The sequence below is a fragment of the Lutra lutra genome, chromosome 15 (assembly GCF_902655055.1).
Source record: "Lutra lutra chromosome 15, mLutLut1.2, whole genome shotgun sequence".
Taxonomy (NCBI): Eukaryota; Metazoa; Chordata; class Mammalia; order Carnivora; family Mustelidae; genus Lutra; species Lutra lutra.
In genome coordinates, this window is record NC_062292.1 from 19,853,535 (window position 1) to 19,867,776 (window position 14,242).

At 49.1% G+C, this 14,242-nt stretch overlaps 1 protein-coding gene across 1 annotated transcript in view; it reads right to left on the bottom strand.

Moving 5' to 3' along the window:
* Nucleotides 1-5,799: 5,799 nt before the first annotated feature.
* The window catches only part of COLGALT2 (collagen beta(1-O)galactosyltransferase 2), a 102,711-nt gene continuing 94,268 nt past the window's right edge, over nt 5,800-14,242 (bottom strand). Inside the window, exons 11-12 of the mRNA XM_047704128.1 lie at nt 10,196-10,402; nt 5,800-8,644 (exon numbers count right to left, since the gene is read on the bottom strand). Of these exons, the coding sequence (XP_047560084.1) occupies nt 8,368-8,644; nt 10,196-10,402 (484 nt within the window). The 3' untranslated portion in view covers nt 5,800-8,367. The remainder of the gene's footprint in view (nt 8,645-10,195; nt 10,403-14,242) is intronic.

Consider the following 14,242-nt stretch of genomic DNA (forward strand, 5'->3'; position numbering starts at 1 on the left):
TTTGCCTCTTTCTAGAAACTGGGATTGGTTACTTTCTGCCCAAAGAAATAGTGTCTTAAAATGTCCCTCTTTGGAGCCTTTTCAAATCCCTCACGCAGCACAAGACCATGAGGAGGTAGGCAGTACTGTTCCATCCCTGATAACCATGGTATCAAGAAGGTTCCCTGGTACCCATCGTCTTGTTCTACAGGTGCTGCTGCGGTGGCCCTGGTTACAGCAGGTACCCCCAGTTCCACAATGAGAAGGTATTTCCGTCGTGTTTTGCATTCCTGTTTCCTCTAAAATCTCTCTGAGAGCAAAAGACTTCTGGAAGGGAGGATGGGTTTGGCTAGGTTTGGTAGAGCTGAGGTAAGAAACCATGAAACCTCAGTAACTTAAGACAGTTTTGTATTTCGTCACGTTGTGGTATAATGCAAATCAGGCAGCTCTCCTGAGGGACTCTGTCCTCACAGTGGCTCCAGGACCCAGGCAGTGTCCATCTTGCCACCCTTCCATCTCGGGCTTTCCTTCAAGTGACAGTGATGGTGGTGGAGGGAACTCCCACTGTTCTAACTGCCCCAGACCAAGGTCACGGTGCCACTTCTGTGCACAGTCCACTGGCCAGTCTGTGGCCCTGATCTAAGTGCAGGGGCATGGGGTGGGGGATGTGGGAGAACGTCTGGAGTAGTGGAGGGCATTAACTATCTCTGCCACAAAGCATTAGTAGGGTGCACGGATCTGTCCTTCTTTTCCATTTGTGTTTGGAACACGGCAATGAGGACTTGAGATGGGGCTGAATAGAGCAAAGGAAGGGTTCACGAAAGAGAGGTGCTCAAGGGAGAAAATACCAGAAAGAGTCATTTAATTTTGTCCAGAATTAGACTTAACAAAATTTCTGTTTAGCTTTTTCGCTGCAGTGACCACCAGTTTACATGCTTCTAATTGTGGTTCCCTACTTTGCCTAAACTAGGAGTCACTTTATGGATGTGGTTGTATGTCAAGTTACAAGAAAAATCTAGAAAACTGAAAGAGTTTACACATAAACCATGAGATAGATTTAATTCTTACAGACTCAAATTTTGAAATCCAGGATTTTGGTGTGGTCTCTCAGGACCCCTACCCAGAACACTGGGGAAGGAATTCACTTATTTAACAGTTTGAGGAATACGGTGAATTTAACATTTCCTTAAGAGTTGAAAGCCAGGGGTGCCTGGGTGGCTCAGTGGGTTAAAGCCTTTGCCTTTGGCTCAGGTGGTGATCTCAGGGTCCTGGGATCAAGCCCCACATCGGGCTCTCTGCTCAGCAGGGAGCCTGCTTCCTCCCCTCTCTCTCTCTGTCTGCCTCTCTGACTACTTGTGATCTCTGTCTGTCAAATAAATAAATAAATAAATAAATCTTTAATTTAAAAAAAAGAGTTGAAAGCCATATTCCAAATGCAGTCAGTCCCCTCAGATTACAGATAATAGGGGCCAAGTTCCAGAGATGTCCAGTCAGTGGCCCAAGGTGAGGGGCAGTGATCTAAATCATCAGAACCCCACTGTGTGCTTGCCACACTGGGCACCAAATCCAGAAGGCTCTCCTGACAGATACTCCTCCACAGCCTCCTGTACGGGAAGAGAATGCCTGGAGTCTGTTGGCTCCATCCCCAGCCTTCCGGTGATGGGAATTCACACGAGCTGTCTTGGATCGATGGGCATCTAGTTGTTTCTTTAAAGACCCCAAGGAACGTCCTGCCGCTGCTCAGAGCACTGCTACCTATTTTTGTGAGCCTTATCCCGCCTCGCAGATGAAGAAGCAAAGCCAAAAGGGTTAGGATTACATTAGATCCCCAGCTACTATTGGAATCCATTTCTGATCCATGAACTTGGCCCCCGCCCGCCCCCCCCCCCCCCCCCCCCCCCCCCCCCCCCCCCGCAAAACGGGTACGGAGTCTCCTGCAAAAAGCACGGAATCGGTGAGGAGCTCAATGGGAAGTGGGAGTGGCCGGGGCTTGGCTGCCATCCAGGAGCTCCGAACCTGGCTCCCCCTCTCGGTAACCCAGTTACCAGCCCCCAAGTACTTCATCTCCGGCTTCTCAGAAGCCATCATTTCTATTCCCACCATTGTTTAAGCCCAAAGCATCAGTTTGTGATATAGTTCCAATTTCTCACACAAAGAGCACCAATAAATAAAATTTTTTTAGAAAGTGAATAAAGTTTTTTGGCTTGCGGCAGCCATTAAAAAAGAAAATCAAGACCCCATTTTCAGAATGGGAAAAGCATTCCAAGTGAGACCGTTCGTTCGCCCCAGACATGTATTTGTGATCCTGGTGTATACAATATCTGACACCCACGCCTCCAGCAAAGTGTCATCAAGGAACCAGGTTTGGTCAGCTGATGGTCGGTATATGAGATGTCATAGGTGTGGGGTTGGTGCTGCCAGTTCCATTGTGTACCGGACTCGGTGTGAGAGAGAGAAACAGACGGAAACGTGAGATGTTATTGAGAAAAGGAACAGGACAGACTGTGCACTGCTGGCTTTGCATGGAGCTGGAGAGAGTGGGTCCCAGGCCACTCACTACCTTATGTACGTCACTTAATTTAGCTATTGTCTCATCTGAAAAGTAGGGATTGGTAATAAAGGCTTGAGGTTCACATAGATTAAATCGTACCACCCAGGTCGAGAAAGCACTTTTCACTTTGTCACATACTCCAAGAGTTGGCTGCTGCTATTCCCAGGAAACTTCTGGCCTAAGGTCTTCCCTTCCCTTCAACCCCCCACCCCAGGGGTGAGCTGCCCCACAGTACAGATCCACACAGCCCCAGAGGTGGGATGTGGGGAGTGTGAAGGCACCCTGGAAAGCCTCACCTGCGGCCTCTCTGGGGAGACAGGGCCCCGAGGCCTGTCCACAGCCTAGGCCTGGGAGCTCACAGAGGCGGGTGGGCCTGGTCGCCATGATGGTGGCCTCTTGGCGGCTGCGTGCTGCCATGGGAGTGACCTGTTGGTGAGAAGCCGCGCTGTCTGAGCTGGGGGTCCCTCTCGGGAAAGCTCAGCCACCACACAGTGGGTGGGGGCTCTCGTGAGGGCCTCCATTGGATTCCTTCTGCAGTTGGGGGACAGTTTTCTTACAGGAAGACCCCACACCCTGCTCCTATGTCCTCCTTCGTCTGTGCTCACATGGGCCCTGTGCTCTCCCTGGGGAAGGGGTTCTTTGTGCCCATGGGCGTGGGTAGGGACGATTTCGATGCACAAGGAGGCGCTGCTTTTCCACAGGCATGGGGTGGCGGGGTGGGGGGATGGGAATCCATCGCAGGGAGGACAGGCGTCCAGCCCCTTCCTCTGGTTCCTCTACAAGCCCTTCAGCTCAGCAACACCTGGGCCGCTGTGAGCACCCTGCGCTGTCCTGTCTACTCTACACCTCCCCTGCATGCTTTTTCCCTCTGGGTCCCTCCTTCCTTCTCCTGGCAGACGCACCAGCCTCACTTTCTCTGCTGTGGGGCCTGAACTTGTCTCTTGCTCCCCTGTCCTTGCAATTTTCTCCCAGGCTGAGTGCGCCATGGCCTGGAAGCCACCACTACTCTCTCCCCTCAAATTCCCTGCCCCCCCTCACCACTCCCCTCGTGTACGGCTTCCTCCCTGGGCCCAGTCTGAACAATCACAGCTCCTTCAAGTCTTCACAGGGCAGGTGGTTTCCAAAGCAGCTAAGACCCCGCAGATGATACAGTCAGCACTCAGACATCCCAACTCCTGCTGGGGCTGGGACTGGGGGTCTTCTCTAAACTGTCAGCTGTGTTGTGGGAGAGGACGCTATGTTGTCGATTATCTTCTAAGCTTCTCTGAAGACCAGAGAGAGCACACCATCCACTGTACTCTGAAGATTAATTCCCCTCGGGAACAAGAGCCCACATGTCTGCCCAGCCTCCCCTAGAAAGGGAAACAGCAGAGGAACCCCCTCTAGGCCAGGGGGGCTGCAAAGCTGGGCCCCAGAATTGCTCCAACATGAGATTTTATGAAAAACGCCCATTCCAGAGGCAGCCAAACTGAAAAAAAAAAAAAAAAATACAGGGAGGGACATAAAAAGAAACCCAGCAAATTAAAAATCAGGACAAAACCAATGCTCAGAGATGATTCTTCATTGTTTCCATCCTTTTCATGGGCAGATAGGAGGATGGCCTTGGGCCAGTGCAGCTCAGCTGGTGTCGCCCAACGGACCTGAGCAAAGATCATCACAAGAATTAATAGATTTATGGGTGGAAGGAAAATTCCAGGCCATTTTAGGTAAATACACAGAGCAGAAAGAAGCCATTCTCCTGCCCAGCCACACATGTTAATGGAGTCACCTGCCTTGGAATCCCATTTAGTGTTGACTAATTCTGTCAATACATTCTTCCTGAAAGTTCACCTAAACTCTACACTATGATTCAAGCCACACCCTCTTACTCTGCGCTCCTAAGAAGAGGGGGCACCATTTTCTCTGTCAGCTACTAGGACGCAGGGCACTGCACCCACCATCATCACTTCTCTCTTTTCCAACCAGCCAGCGAGGACTTCCTGGCCACCATGCATCAGACTCTTCAACCTTGTCTCACGGCCCTGTGTCAACTCGAGGCCGCCATCAGCCTGTCCACAGACAGACCCCCTCACATGCCAGTGCCCTCTCCTGGCCCTCCTCCCTCTGTCACATTTAATCAGACCATCCTGGGAGGGAAGGTTCTCTCTAAAATAACAAACCTCACCCCAAAACATAAAACATGGGCATAACGATAATCTCTAGGGCAGCCTATTGTTTCCCATCACCCATGACACGCTATTTTCTTATCGAATGACCAGCCTCATTTTGACTTTCCCTTTCTCATTAGTTAACTCCTCAGTGAACTGATTTCTTGTCAATCGTGGATATCACTTTTTTTTTTTTTTAAAGAAGGCTACATGCTCAGCACAGCACCCAACCTGGGGCTCAAACTCACAACCCTGAGATCAACACCTGAGCTGAGATCAAGAGTTAGATGCTCAACCGACTGAGCCACCTAGGCACTCCATCCATGGATATCACTTCTGGATCTTTTCTCTACCACTTTGTTTACTTGGGGAGGATGTCTCACACTGTAGGAGCCTCTTGGGAAGACTCACCTTTACCTTACACTTTATTTCACCATAAGGGAAAAGACCCAAGTTTGTAGCTGAATGGGAACTTCTCTTGTTTTGGCGCCAACATTTTCCTAGAAACATCTGCATTATCTTTAGGAAAGAAACCAAACCTAGAATCCCCCAGAAACAATGGCCTCTGTACTCAAGACAGATGATAACCCAGGGAGGGCGGGTAAGGGACTTGCCATCATGATCAGGTCTCCATCTTGCTTCCTGTCACCTGCCCCAACACATCCCTGACTTCTCAGAACCTCCAATCCCCCATCCCTCCCCAGCAGGCCCCTTCCCTACCCCACACCTTTACAGTGCCTAGAACACATGTGAAAAAAAAATTTTTTTTTGCCCCAGGATCAAGTTCTTTGGCCTTAGACAAGCCAGTATCTTTTGATGAATGGTTAGACTGACTTATAGCACAAAACTATAAGACAGGCCCTCCCGCCCCACCTTCCCACTGGGGACTCCTATCTTTCATTAGCCTAGAAAATTTTTCTGCTTATCCACCTCTACCCAGCAGCCTAAAACAACTCCCATGGACAGGAAGGTCAGTGACCACCTTTTCTTGTCTGCCATGGGGGTGAGCAGGCCTGATGGTCATCTCTGGCCTCCGACATCCTTGGTCCAGAGCTCACTGGAAAGGTCCACCAGCGATGGCCATCGGCGGGTGTCGGCAGAACCAGTGAACAATCACAGTGATGAGCTATTTTTTTTTTTTAATTTTTCACCAAGATCTCTAGAAGGCAAGTAGTTTATCATTTCCCCTCCCCGCAATGACACAGCGTGACAGACTGTAGGATGCTGGGATGCTGGCTCTTTCCCGTGCCCCGGAGCTCCTGCAGGAGGCCCCAGGGAGCCCAAAGCAGGACCCACGCAGTGTGTCCTCTGCAGATCGTAGGTGCTCAGTCCACACTCAGTAGCACCAGCACCGCTGACATCCTCATTGTCCAGAAGATTCCACCTTGGATCCCTAGATCCAGAGGGGGGTCCAGATCGGGATTTCAGACCGGGGTTATCTTCCAGAGACAAAGAGCAGGTGCCATGGCCAAGGCAAAGGCTTCTGACGCTGCCAAAGTCTAATGACTGAAGACCAGAGGGGAGGCAGGAAGAATAGCGAGGTCAAGGAGCCCCGGGATTGTGGGAGAGACGACTTCTTAAAAACAAACGCGGTGTGCGGAGCACAGTGTTCACAACAAAAGAGCACTGCTTGGGATCCCAGACCCGAGCAGGCGGAAGCAAAGGCTGGGCTAACAAAGCCAGAACTTGGTTCACAGTAGACAGTCCTAATCTAAAATTCCAGAATTTTAAGACCAATATCTTTTAAGAACAAGAATTCATAACCCCATCAGACCAGCTGACAGCAAAAGGAAAAAAGGAATGTTCTCCATTAAACAAAACCACACAAAAGTCAACGCAATCTTTCTCCACTCCCAATCTCCCAACCACCTCCCACCCTCTTAAAAAAAAATATATCGTGAAAGTCAGGCACACTGGCACGCACGCAGATACGCAAACAAAATATAAAATAACCCAGGAAACCTTAGAGATCACCTAAGTATTTTTCACTAGCTCCCCAGATGTTCCTTCTGTTTTTCTAGGGAAAAAAAAAAGTGTCAGGCTCTGACAGGTACGCCTAAGCATAAAGACTGAGGCCGACTAAGATCCCCTTCCTCAGCCTCCTTGCTTACTAGTCAAAGCGGACTAGTATCGACAATAAGTCAAGAACGAGGGCTAAGGCTGGTGTTCCGTGGAAGGTGAGCTGCCTTGTCATCCCGCAGCCCCGGGGCCCTCACCGGGGAGCGCTAAGCCAAGTTCACACGGCAACCCTGCCTGTGGACTCTGCTCCAAAGCCTGAAGCTCAGGGAGGAGTGTGTGGGGAAGCTATTTCTGGAGGCAAAGTCTTACTGCTTGCAGAAGGGCGAACACAAACCTGAGGCAAACCATCGTGAGATATCTGAGGAAAGGACATGTAGCCCAACACTGCACTTTCCAGAAAATCACTCTATGAGGAAAGCGGGAAGGACATCGATCTGCCCGGGAGGCCGATTCCGAGAGTTTCCCTGGTCGTTGGCCTAAATCAGTGGAGCAGTCCACTGTTTCTGACCAAGGTCTGTCATCTGAAATGCAAAAGCATTTGTTTCCAGATGGTGAGACTCTCCCACTCCACAGGCCTCCCTGAAGAGCCAGGCTGGGAAATGCGGGAGAACCAGATCGCAGACTCGCTGTTTCCTGGGGCGCAGTGAAAGCTTGAAAAATCTGTTTCTCTGCCTTATCTTACAGGCCTCTCCCCCACGTTTTGTAGAATAAATAATTCAAAATAGAATGAAAAACTCAGGCAAGGACAGTTGCTGGCCTAAAAATGTGCTTTGCCTCTTAACAGTGACTCATAAAAGTCACACTCACAATTCCTTCCCAGGCTCAGGCGTGGAGAGGCGAGGGTGACGTGCCATGGCAGCACAGGGTGCCCTGGGACAGAAGACACCAGCGAGACCCCAGTCTGAACCCTTATATATTAAATTTATCTTCATAAATAGAGCATCCTAATTCAAGTGACCACAATAGAAGGCCAAAGTCTGAGTTCTTGTTTTCCTCAGAGATCTACACAAACCTTCAAATGTCTACTAAACTCTACCCACATGGCAAACTTGACGCCTCTCTAGGAGAGCTTCAGTCGCCATGATAGTCAAAGGCCAAGTCTCAGAGAGACCGAAATACCCATCCCTATTGGATAACGAAGACTGAGATGAACAGCTCATGTTGGCTCATGAGAGAATTCCTTTAAACCAACGCCCAATTAATTTGCTTTTAAACAATTTGATCCCCCTCCTTTGCAAACATGTTACATATACAAGGTTTCAAGGTCACACCTATGATATGAAATGGGCCCATGAGACCAATGGATGTGGTCTAGTTGGCTCAGCTGCCTTGCCTGCCCATTTGTTGACTTGATTACCTTTCTCAGGGATGAGTCTCTGGGCCATATTGTTCATCCTTAATGTAGGAAGCAGTATCATACCGATAAAGACCGAAGGGCTAGGTATCTGGGTTGAGGTTTATCTCGATGGTTGCCTTAAAGCCTATCTTCTAGCCATCTTAGGAAATTTGGGTTAAGTTTCCCTCTTATCCTCCCCTGTCAAGAATATATTCATTTTGCTCAATCACAGTAGACCACTTTGGTTAGAGGACTGTGACCACTAAAAGACACTGGAGCAAACAGATGAACAGCCCATTGGAAAAATCGAGGGTGGGGAATCCCCCATGGAGACTTCATAGCTCATCCCTCGAAGGCACCGTGTCCAGGGAGGTTGGCGACGGCAAGGCCTCTGTGTTCTTGGCGTTGCGGTGGATGTGACCTTGCTTCCGGGACTTCCAGGAATGGGTCCTGTCCCAGTCGGTGGCTACTGTCTCATTGTCCCAGATGGTCGAGGTCTCTGTGTCACTCAGATACCCCGGCTGGCCCGTGTAGTGCGTGGGGTAGATGAGCAAAGGTTCCGCGGAGAAGGCCTTCAGGTCCCTGGGTTCGTAATACTCCTTGTACTCAGCTCTGCAAACAAGAGGAGTATGCGTGCGTGAGTGAGGGGCTATGACATTTAGCAAATGGTGCTGGGGCGGGAAGAGCAGAGAGGCTGTGCTGGTCATCTCTTACATTGTCATGGACATCTCTGATGATTTTTCAAGTTGTGCCCTTTGGGGAAACGTTTAGTCTACAAACACAATAGAAGTTTCTTTAAAAGTTTTCAAATGATCTAAACAAACACGCAAAAAGAAAGGTTATTTCTGTTGTATTTGGTTGGATTCCTCTAAAAGATGAATTTCAGGTCTCACTCTAAAAGCTAAGAATTAAGCTCTGTCGGACCATCCTGAGAGATGGTGATCACTTTGCAGAAAATGCCCTATTCTTGGATTAATAAATTAGTTGAGATCTGAACAGCAGTGGTGGGATAAGTCACACAGTTAGGCTTGGAGGCACGCCAACTTGGCTTTGCATCCTAGCATCCTGTGGGTGTGAAGGAGAGGATGACTCACTCCCCCCTCCCCCATGCGGATTATGCGAGGTGACATCTGCTTGGCTCCTAGCTCAGTTAGTACAGTGTAGGTGTTAGCTTCCTGTCTGTCACAGGGATGATGGGTGACCTCCATATTCCTGATAGGACATGGATATAAAGTCAGAGGTATCAAAGCAGGTGAGGACTTTACCTCATCTTTACCAAGGACAGGGACAAAATAAGCCAGATGCAGGACACAAATTCTTAACTACTAAAATGAAGCCCAGTTAATAAAGAGATCACCCGGCAACTGAGAGGAGCCAACGTTAGAACCTGGGTTCCTGCTCCACTAATGAATTTAGGACTCATTGATTGAGAAGCTATTATGGGTAAAGTTAGGATTAGGTTTTCAGGACACGGGGATGTGAGACTGTTCCTGCCTCAGTGGGCTGACAGGTTAGTGGGGAGACTGACAAGTAAACCACACATGTCCATATCCTTCAAACAACGCTAGGTCTGAATAAGCTCCTGTGTTAAGGCAACCTTGAGCATCACCCTGACCGCCTTCTTCCATGGACACCCTGCTCAGGGGCCACCTCCCGCCTCCCCGAGACTCAGACACACCGCTGTGACTGCAGGTCTCACTGTACATCACGAGGACTGCTCATGAGTCTCAATTCCCAGCCAGACTGTGAGCTCTGCAGGGAGTGGGACCCCTGTCTGGCCAACAAGTACACACAATGGACTGAAAAATGAACTAAATGCTTGAAGGTGCTCAGGAAGATGACCTTCACCTTCACCTTCGGGTGTATGAGTTTATGGAAATGAGAAGATCAAAAACAAGGGGAGGACTGAGCACAATATGTCCAGGTAAACTACACACTGGGTTTATTCCAGAGGACCCCCCCCAGCCCCACCGCCAAGTCTCGGCTTCCCCATCTGTACAAGGGGACAGTCACTCTGGTCAGCCTTTCTGAGTCATGATTAGGGGAAGATCATTTAGGAAAGCAGTGCAGCTTTAGAAAACACCACGCACTACGGAGAACCCGAGAAGCACGACGTATGAGTAGGGTGTGCCCACGATGGGCAGGCGGTGCGGAGAGACTCACACAGGATGCTTGTTGTACATGACTGGCAGGAACTCGTCCACTGGCAGCATCTTCCCAAAGGGATCAGCTCCAACCAGCTTCTGTGCTCCTTCCAGAGAGATGACGTAGCCCAGCGTCCAGTAGGAGTAGTCGGCTTCGACCAGATTCCCCACGTTGGGCACCGCTTTCTCCGGCTCCTTCACCTGCATCCTCTTCCTGCCGATGTAACTAGAAGAGAGCAAAATCCCAATTTGAGTATCAGACCTCTGGAAGAACAGAGCACAGGTTTTGCAGATACTTTTGAAAGCTGGGACCCATTGCGTCTTACATCAAAAGTATCACCACAACCTGCATCCAGTCACCAATGATGACTGACACCTTCCATCAAGGCGGCCATTTTCCTGGCCCCGTTTGCCAACATCCCAACTGCTCCTGCTCTACGCTGTGCTCCAGCCCGGAAGTTCAACTCTAGAGAGACTAAAAGATCCCTCTGATCATTTCCCAAAGATGGTATGGGACTTCCAGCTGTGTTTACAGTGTTGGAAGTAGACAAAAAAGGGGCAGAGGTGAGATCCTGAGTTTTCAAGTCCCTAGAGTTTCAGCCTTTGATGGTCTCCAGAAAGCTCTCCAGATGCTGGTGGTAAACACAGGACAGAAAAAGCTATGGGGAAGACACAGTCTACAGTCTACGGTCAAAGACCTTGCAACCTAAGTGGCCCCAAGGGAGTCCATCCTGGGGAGAATGAGTGACTAAGCCTGCCTGGCTTTCTCTTCCTTGTGCACATCTAGCTCTGCCCTCACTTTGCTCTAAGAAAATCACCCAGGCAGGGCCGGTCCTTCTCCAACAGCTTCTGCAACAGAAGATATACACTCGGCCAGTCCAGCTTTCCCACGGTCTACTCACGGACCTGTGATCCATCACCTTTCTCTGGAACCGGCTTGTTTTCCACCTGCCTGGAGCAAGCTGAGGAGGGGAGGGCTTCCTGCCTGGGGCTGAAGTTGCTTTCCTCTATTTTGCCTTAAGACATTCTCTTTCAGCATTCAATGGATTGCTCTTGTCAAGACTTCTTGGGATTCGTAGCATGTGTCGTGGCTCACCTTCTCAGGACACCAAACACAGACCTTCTCAGCCACTGTCCCTTTCAGACCAAACCATCCAGAATTTCTCTCATGGACCATCAGGGAGAAGAGAAACTCCCACTGAGCACTTGACAGGGGGCTAGAGGGCCAGGGCCCGAGTTTGTACTCAATGGGTTCGTTGAACGTAGTTCAAGTTAAAATTTTAAAAATAAAACTGAAGAAGTGTAAAATATTTTTTCCATTATACAAAACTGTTTTGGTAGGATTGCAGTTTATTGCAGCAGCTGAAAACTTAGCTGAGATGTGTCCTAAGCATAAAATACACACTGGATGTTAAGATGGTAGAAAAGGGTGCCTGGTCGGCGCAGCCAGTTAAGCGTCTGACTCTTGGTTTTGGCTCAGGTCATGATCTCAGGGTCCTGAGATCAAGCCCCATGTAGGGCTCCATGTGGGGTGTGGAGCCTACTTGAGATTCTGTCTTGCCCTCTCCCTCTGCCCCTCTCTCTCTCTCTCCCTCTCATTCCCTCTAAACAAACAAAAAATGAAAAAGCTTTAAAACAGACACAAAAGGGGTGCCTGGGTGGCTCAGTGGGTTGGGCCTCTGCCTTCAGCTCAGGTCGTGATCTCGGGGTCCTGGGATCGAGCCCTGCATCGGGCTCTCTGCTCGGCGGGGAGCCTGCTTCCCTTCCTCTCTCTCTGCCTGCCTCTCTGCCTACTTGTGATCTCTCTCTCTGTCCAATAAATAAATAAAATCTTAAAAACAAAACAAAACAAAACAACAAAAAAAAAAACCAGACGCAAAAACAAAAAGCAATGTAGACTATCTCATTAATAGTTTTAAAATATTGATTACATGTTAAAGTAATAATATTTAGTGATGTTGGGGTAAATAAAATGTATTATTAAATTCACCTAATGTATTTTTTACCATTCGAATGGGATCACTAGATATTTTCAAATAACGTATGTGGCTCCTGCCATGTTGCTGTTAGGCAGCACTGCCCTAGATGATTCCAATGGTTTGTTCGACTCTTCCCATTTACTATTTCTTTTTGGGGGGAGAAATGTAACATAGCAGGCATGGACAGCTTATCAGCTTTCATGTTTTGAGCTTCAGGAACATTTTTTGTTTTTGTTCATTTTAGAACAGGATAGGTGAGGGGTGCCTGGGTGGCTTAGTCAGTTAGGTGTCTGACTCTTGATTTCAGCTCAGGTCACGATCTCAGCATTGTGTGATCAAGCCCTGTGTTGGGCTTTGCACTCAGTGCAGAGTCTGCCTAAGATCTTTTCTCTTCCTCTTGCTTACCCCTCCCCTCCCCGCCCCCCCCCGCCCCCAGCAATGGTTTGCATCCTCTCTCTGTATCTCTCTTGGAAGGAAGGAAGAGGGGGAGGGAGGAAGGGAGGAAGAAAGGAAGGAAGCAAGGAAGGAAGGAAGGAAGGAAGAAAGAAAGAAAGAAAGAAAGAAGAAAAATTTGAAACCACCGTCATTCTTTAATAGTATATAAACAATATTAATGGCATATTTTGACTTGATCAGTCTGTGAAATTTAGAAAAGATTTTTGTTATGTGTCCCTATCATTCCCTGTATCCATGTCCTTATCCAATCATTCTGCTTTCTTGGATCTGTTGTTTGTTTGTTTTTAAGATTATTTATTTATTTGTCAGAGAGAGAGAGAGAGAGCACAAGCAGGGGAGAAGCAGGCAGAGGGAGAAGCAGGCTCCCCACCGAGCAAAAAGCCCAACGTGGGACTCAATCTCAGGACCCTGAGATCATGACCTGAGCTGAAGGCAGATGCTTAATTGACTGAGCCTTCCAAGTGTCCCAAATTTGTTGGTTCTTTGTCCCAAGAAATGTACCAGCTAAACCACAGGTGGACAAGGACATGTGTCAGTCATAGGGCTTAGGCTCCCCAAGTCGAGTCCTCTGATTCCAAGTCTGAAGTAAAAGTTGCTTTTTCAGGTCCTGTGAGCATAAAATGATTTCTGGGCTCCATGCCTGTGAGGAGCAGTCGCAGGTGTCAGAGCTAGAGATTCAGACCGAGGTGCGGGGCCTTCTGGAGGATTACAGGAACAGACAAGGATCCTAAGGGACAGCGCAGAATCTAATCACACGGCTGACATATGAGTCGGAGCCAGTGTCTTGATATTACACAGTACTGATTTCTGGGTCTATTCCCCATGGGTTAGTTGAGTCGCTACTAGGTTTCTTCTGGGCTCAAAATGGTACGTTTTCTGAGAGAACAAGTATTTCACTTGGGCCCATAGCTCCGTTTCCCTCCGAGGATGGGAGGAGTCGGGACAGCTTGTCTGCTGCAGCCACTCCAAAGGAACAGGCTCTGATTTGATGAAATTGCCTTTGACACACAGCTGGGAAGCGTACATAATGCTTGGGAACTTTCTGCCTCACTGGAGAGAAGTACAAAATGTCATTTGGTTTAAAAAGAAAGAGAGAGAGAGGGAGGGAGAGACAGAGAGAGGGGAGGAAGAGAGGGGGAGACAGGGAGATGGAGAGAGAGAGAAAGAGAGGGCGGAAGGGAGAGAGGGAGGGTGAGGGAAAGAGAGAGAGACTTACTTCCCAGAGACAGCTATCAGAGCATCAGTAAATGTCAATTCAGAACCAGCATTACCTTGGTAAGCCTGATTTTCCTATGATGAGCTCTGACCCTCCACCGAACCCAGCTCAGTGTTCTTACTGTTTGCACACTTCCCTTCCCAAGAGAGGCACTCTCGTGCAGACCTTCAGCCCCCAGACTGTCAGAGGCTACAGAGGAAACCTGCTCTCAAGTGTGACACAGGACTCTTGGCCTTGAATGAATGCCTCCCCCTCTCTCTTCCCACCTCTCCAGGCACTGCTACTTCACTGGGGGGGGGGGGGGGGCGGGCTTCTGCTGCGCTTCCACATGAGCGCTCAGTCTGAAGACCCCTGACCAGCAGGCAGACTCTGGGTCTCCCAAAGAATCTCCCACAATTTCTTTCTCAGCCCACAG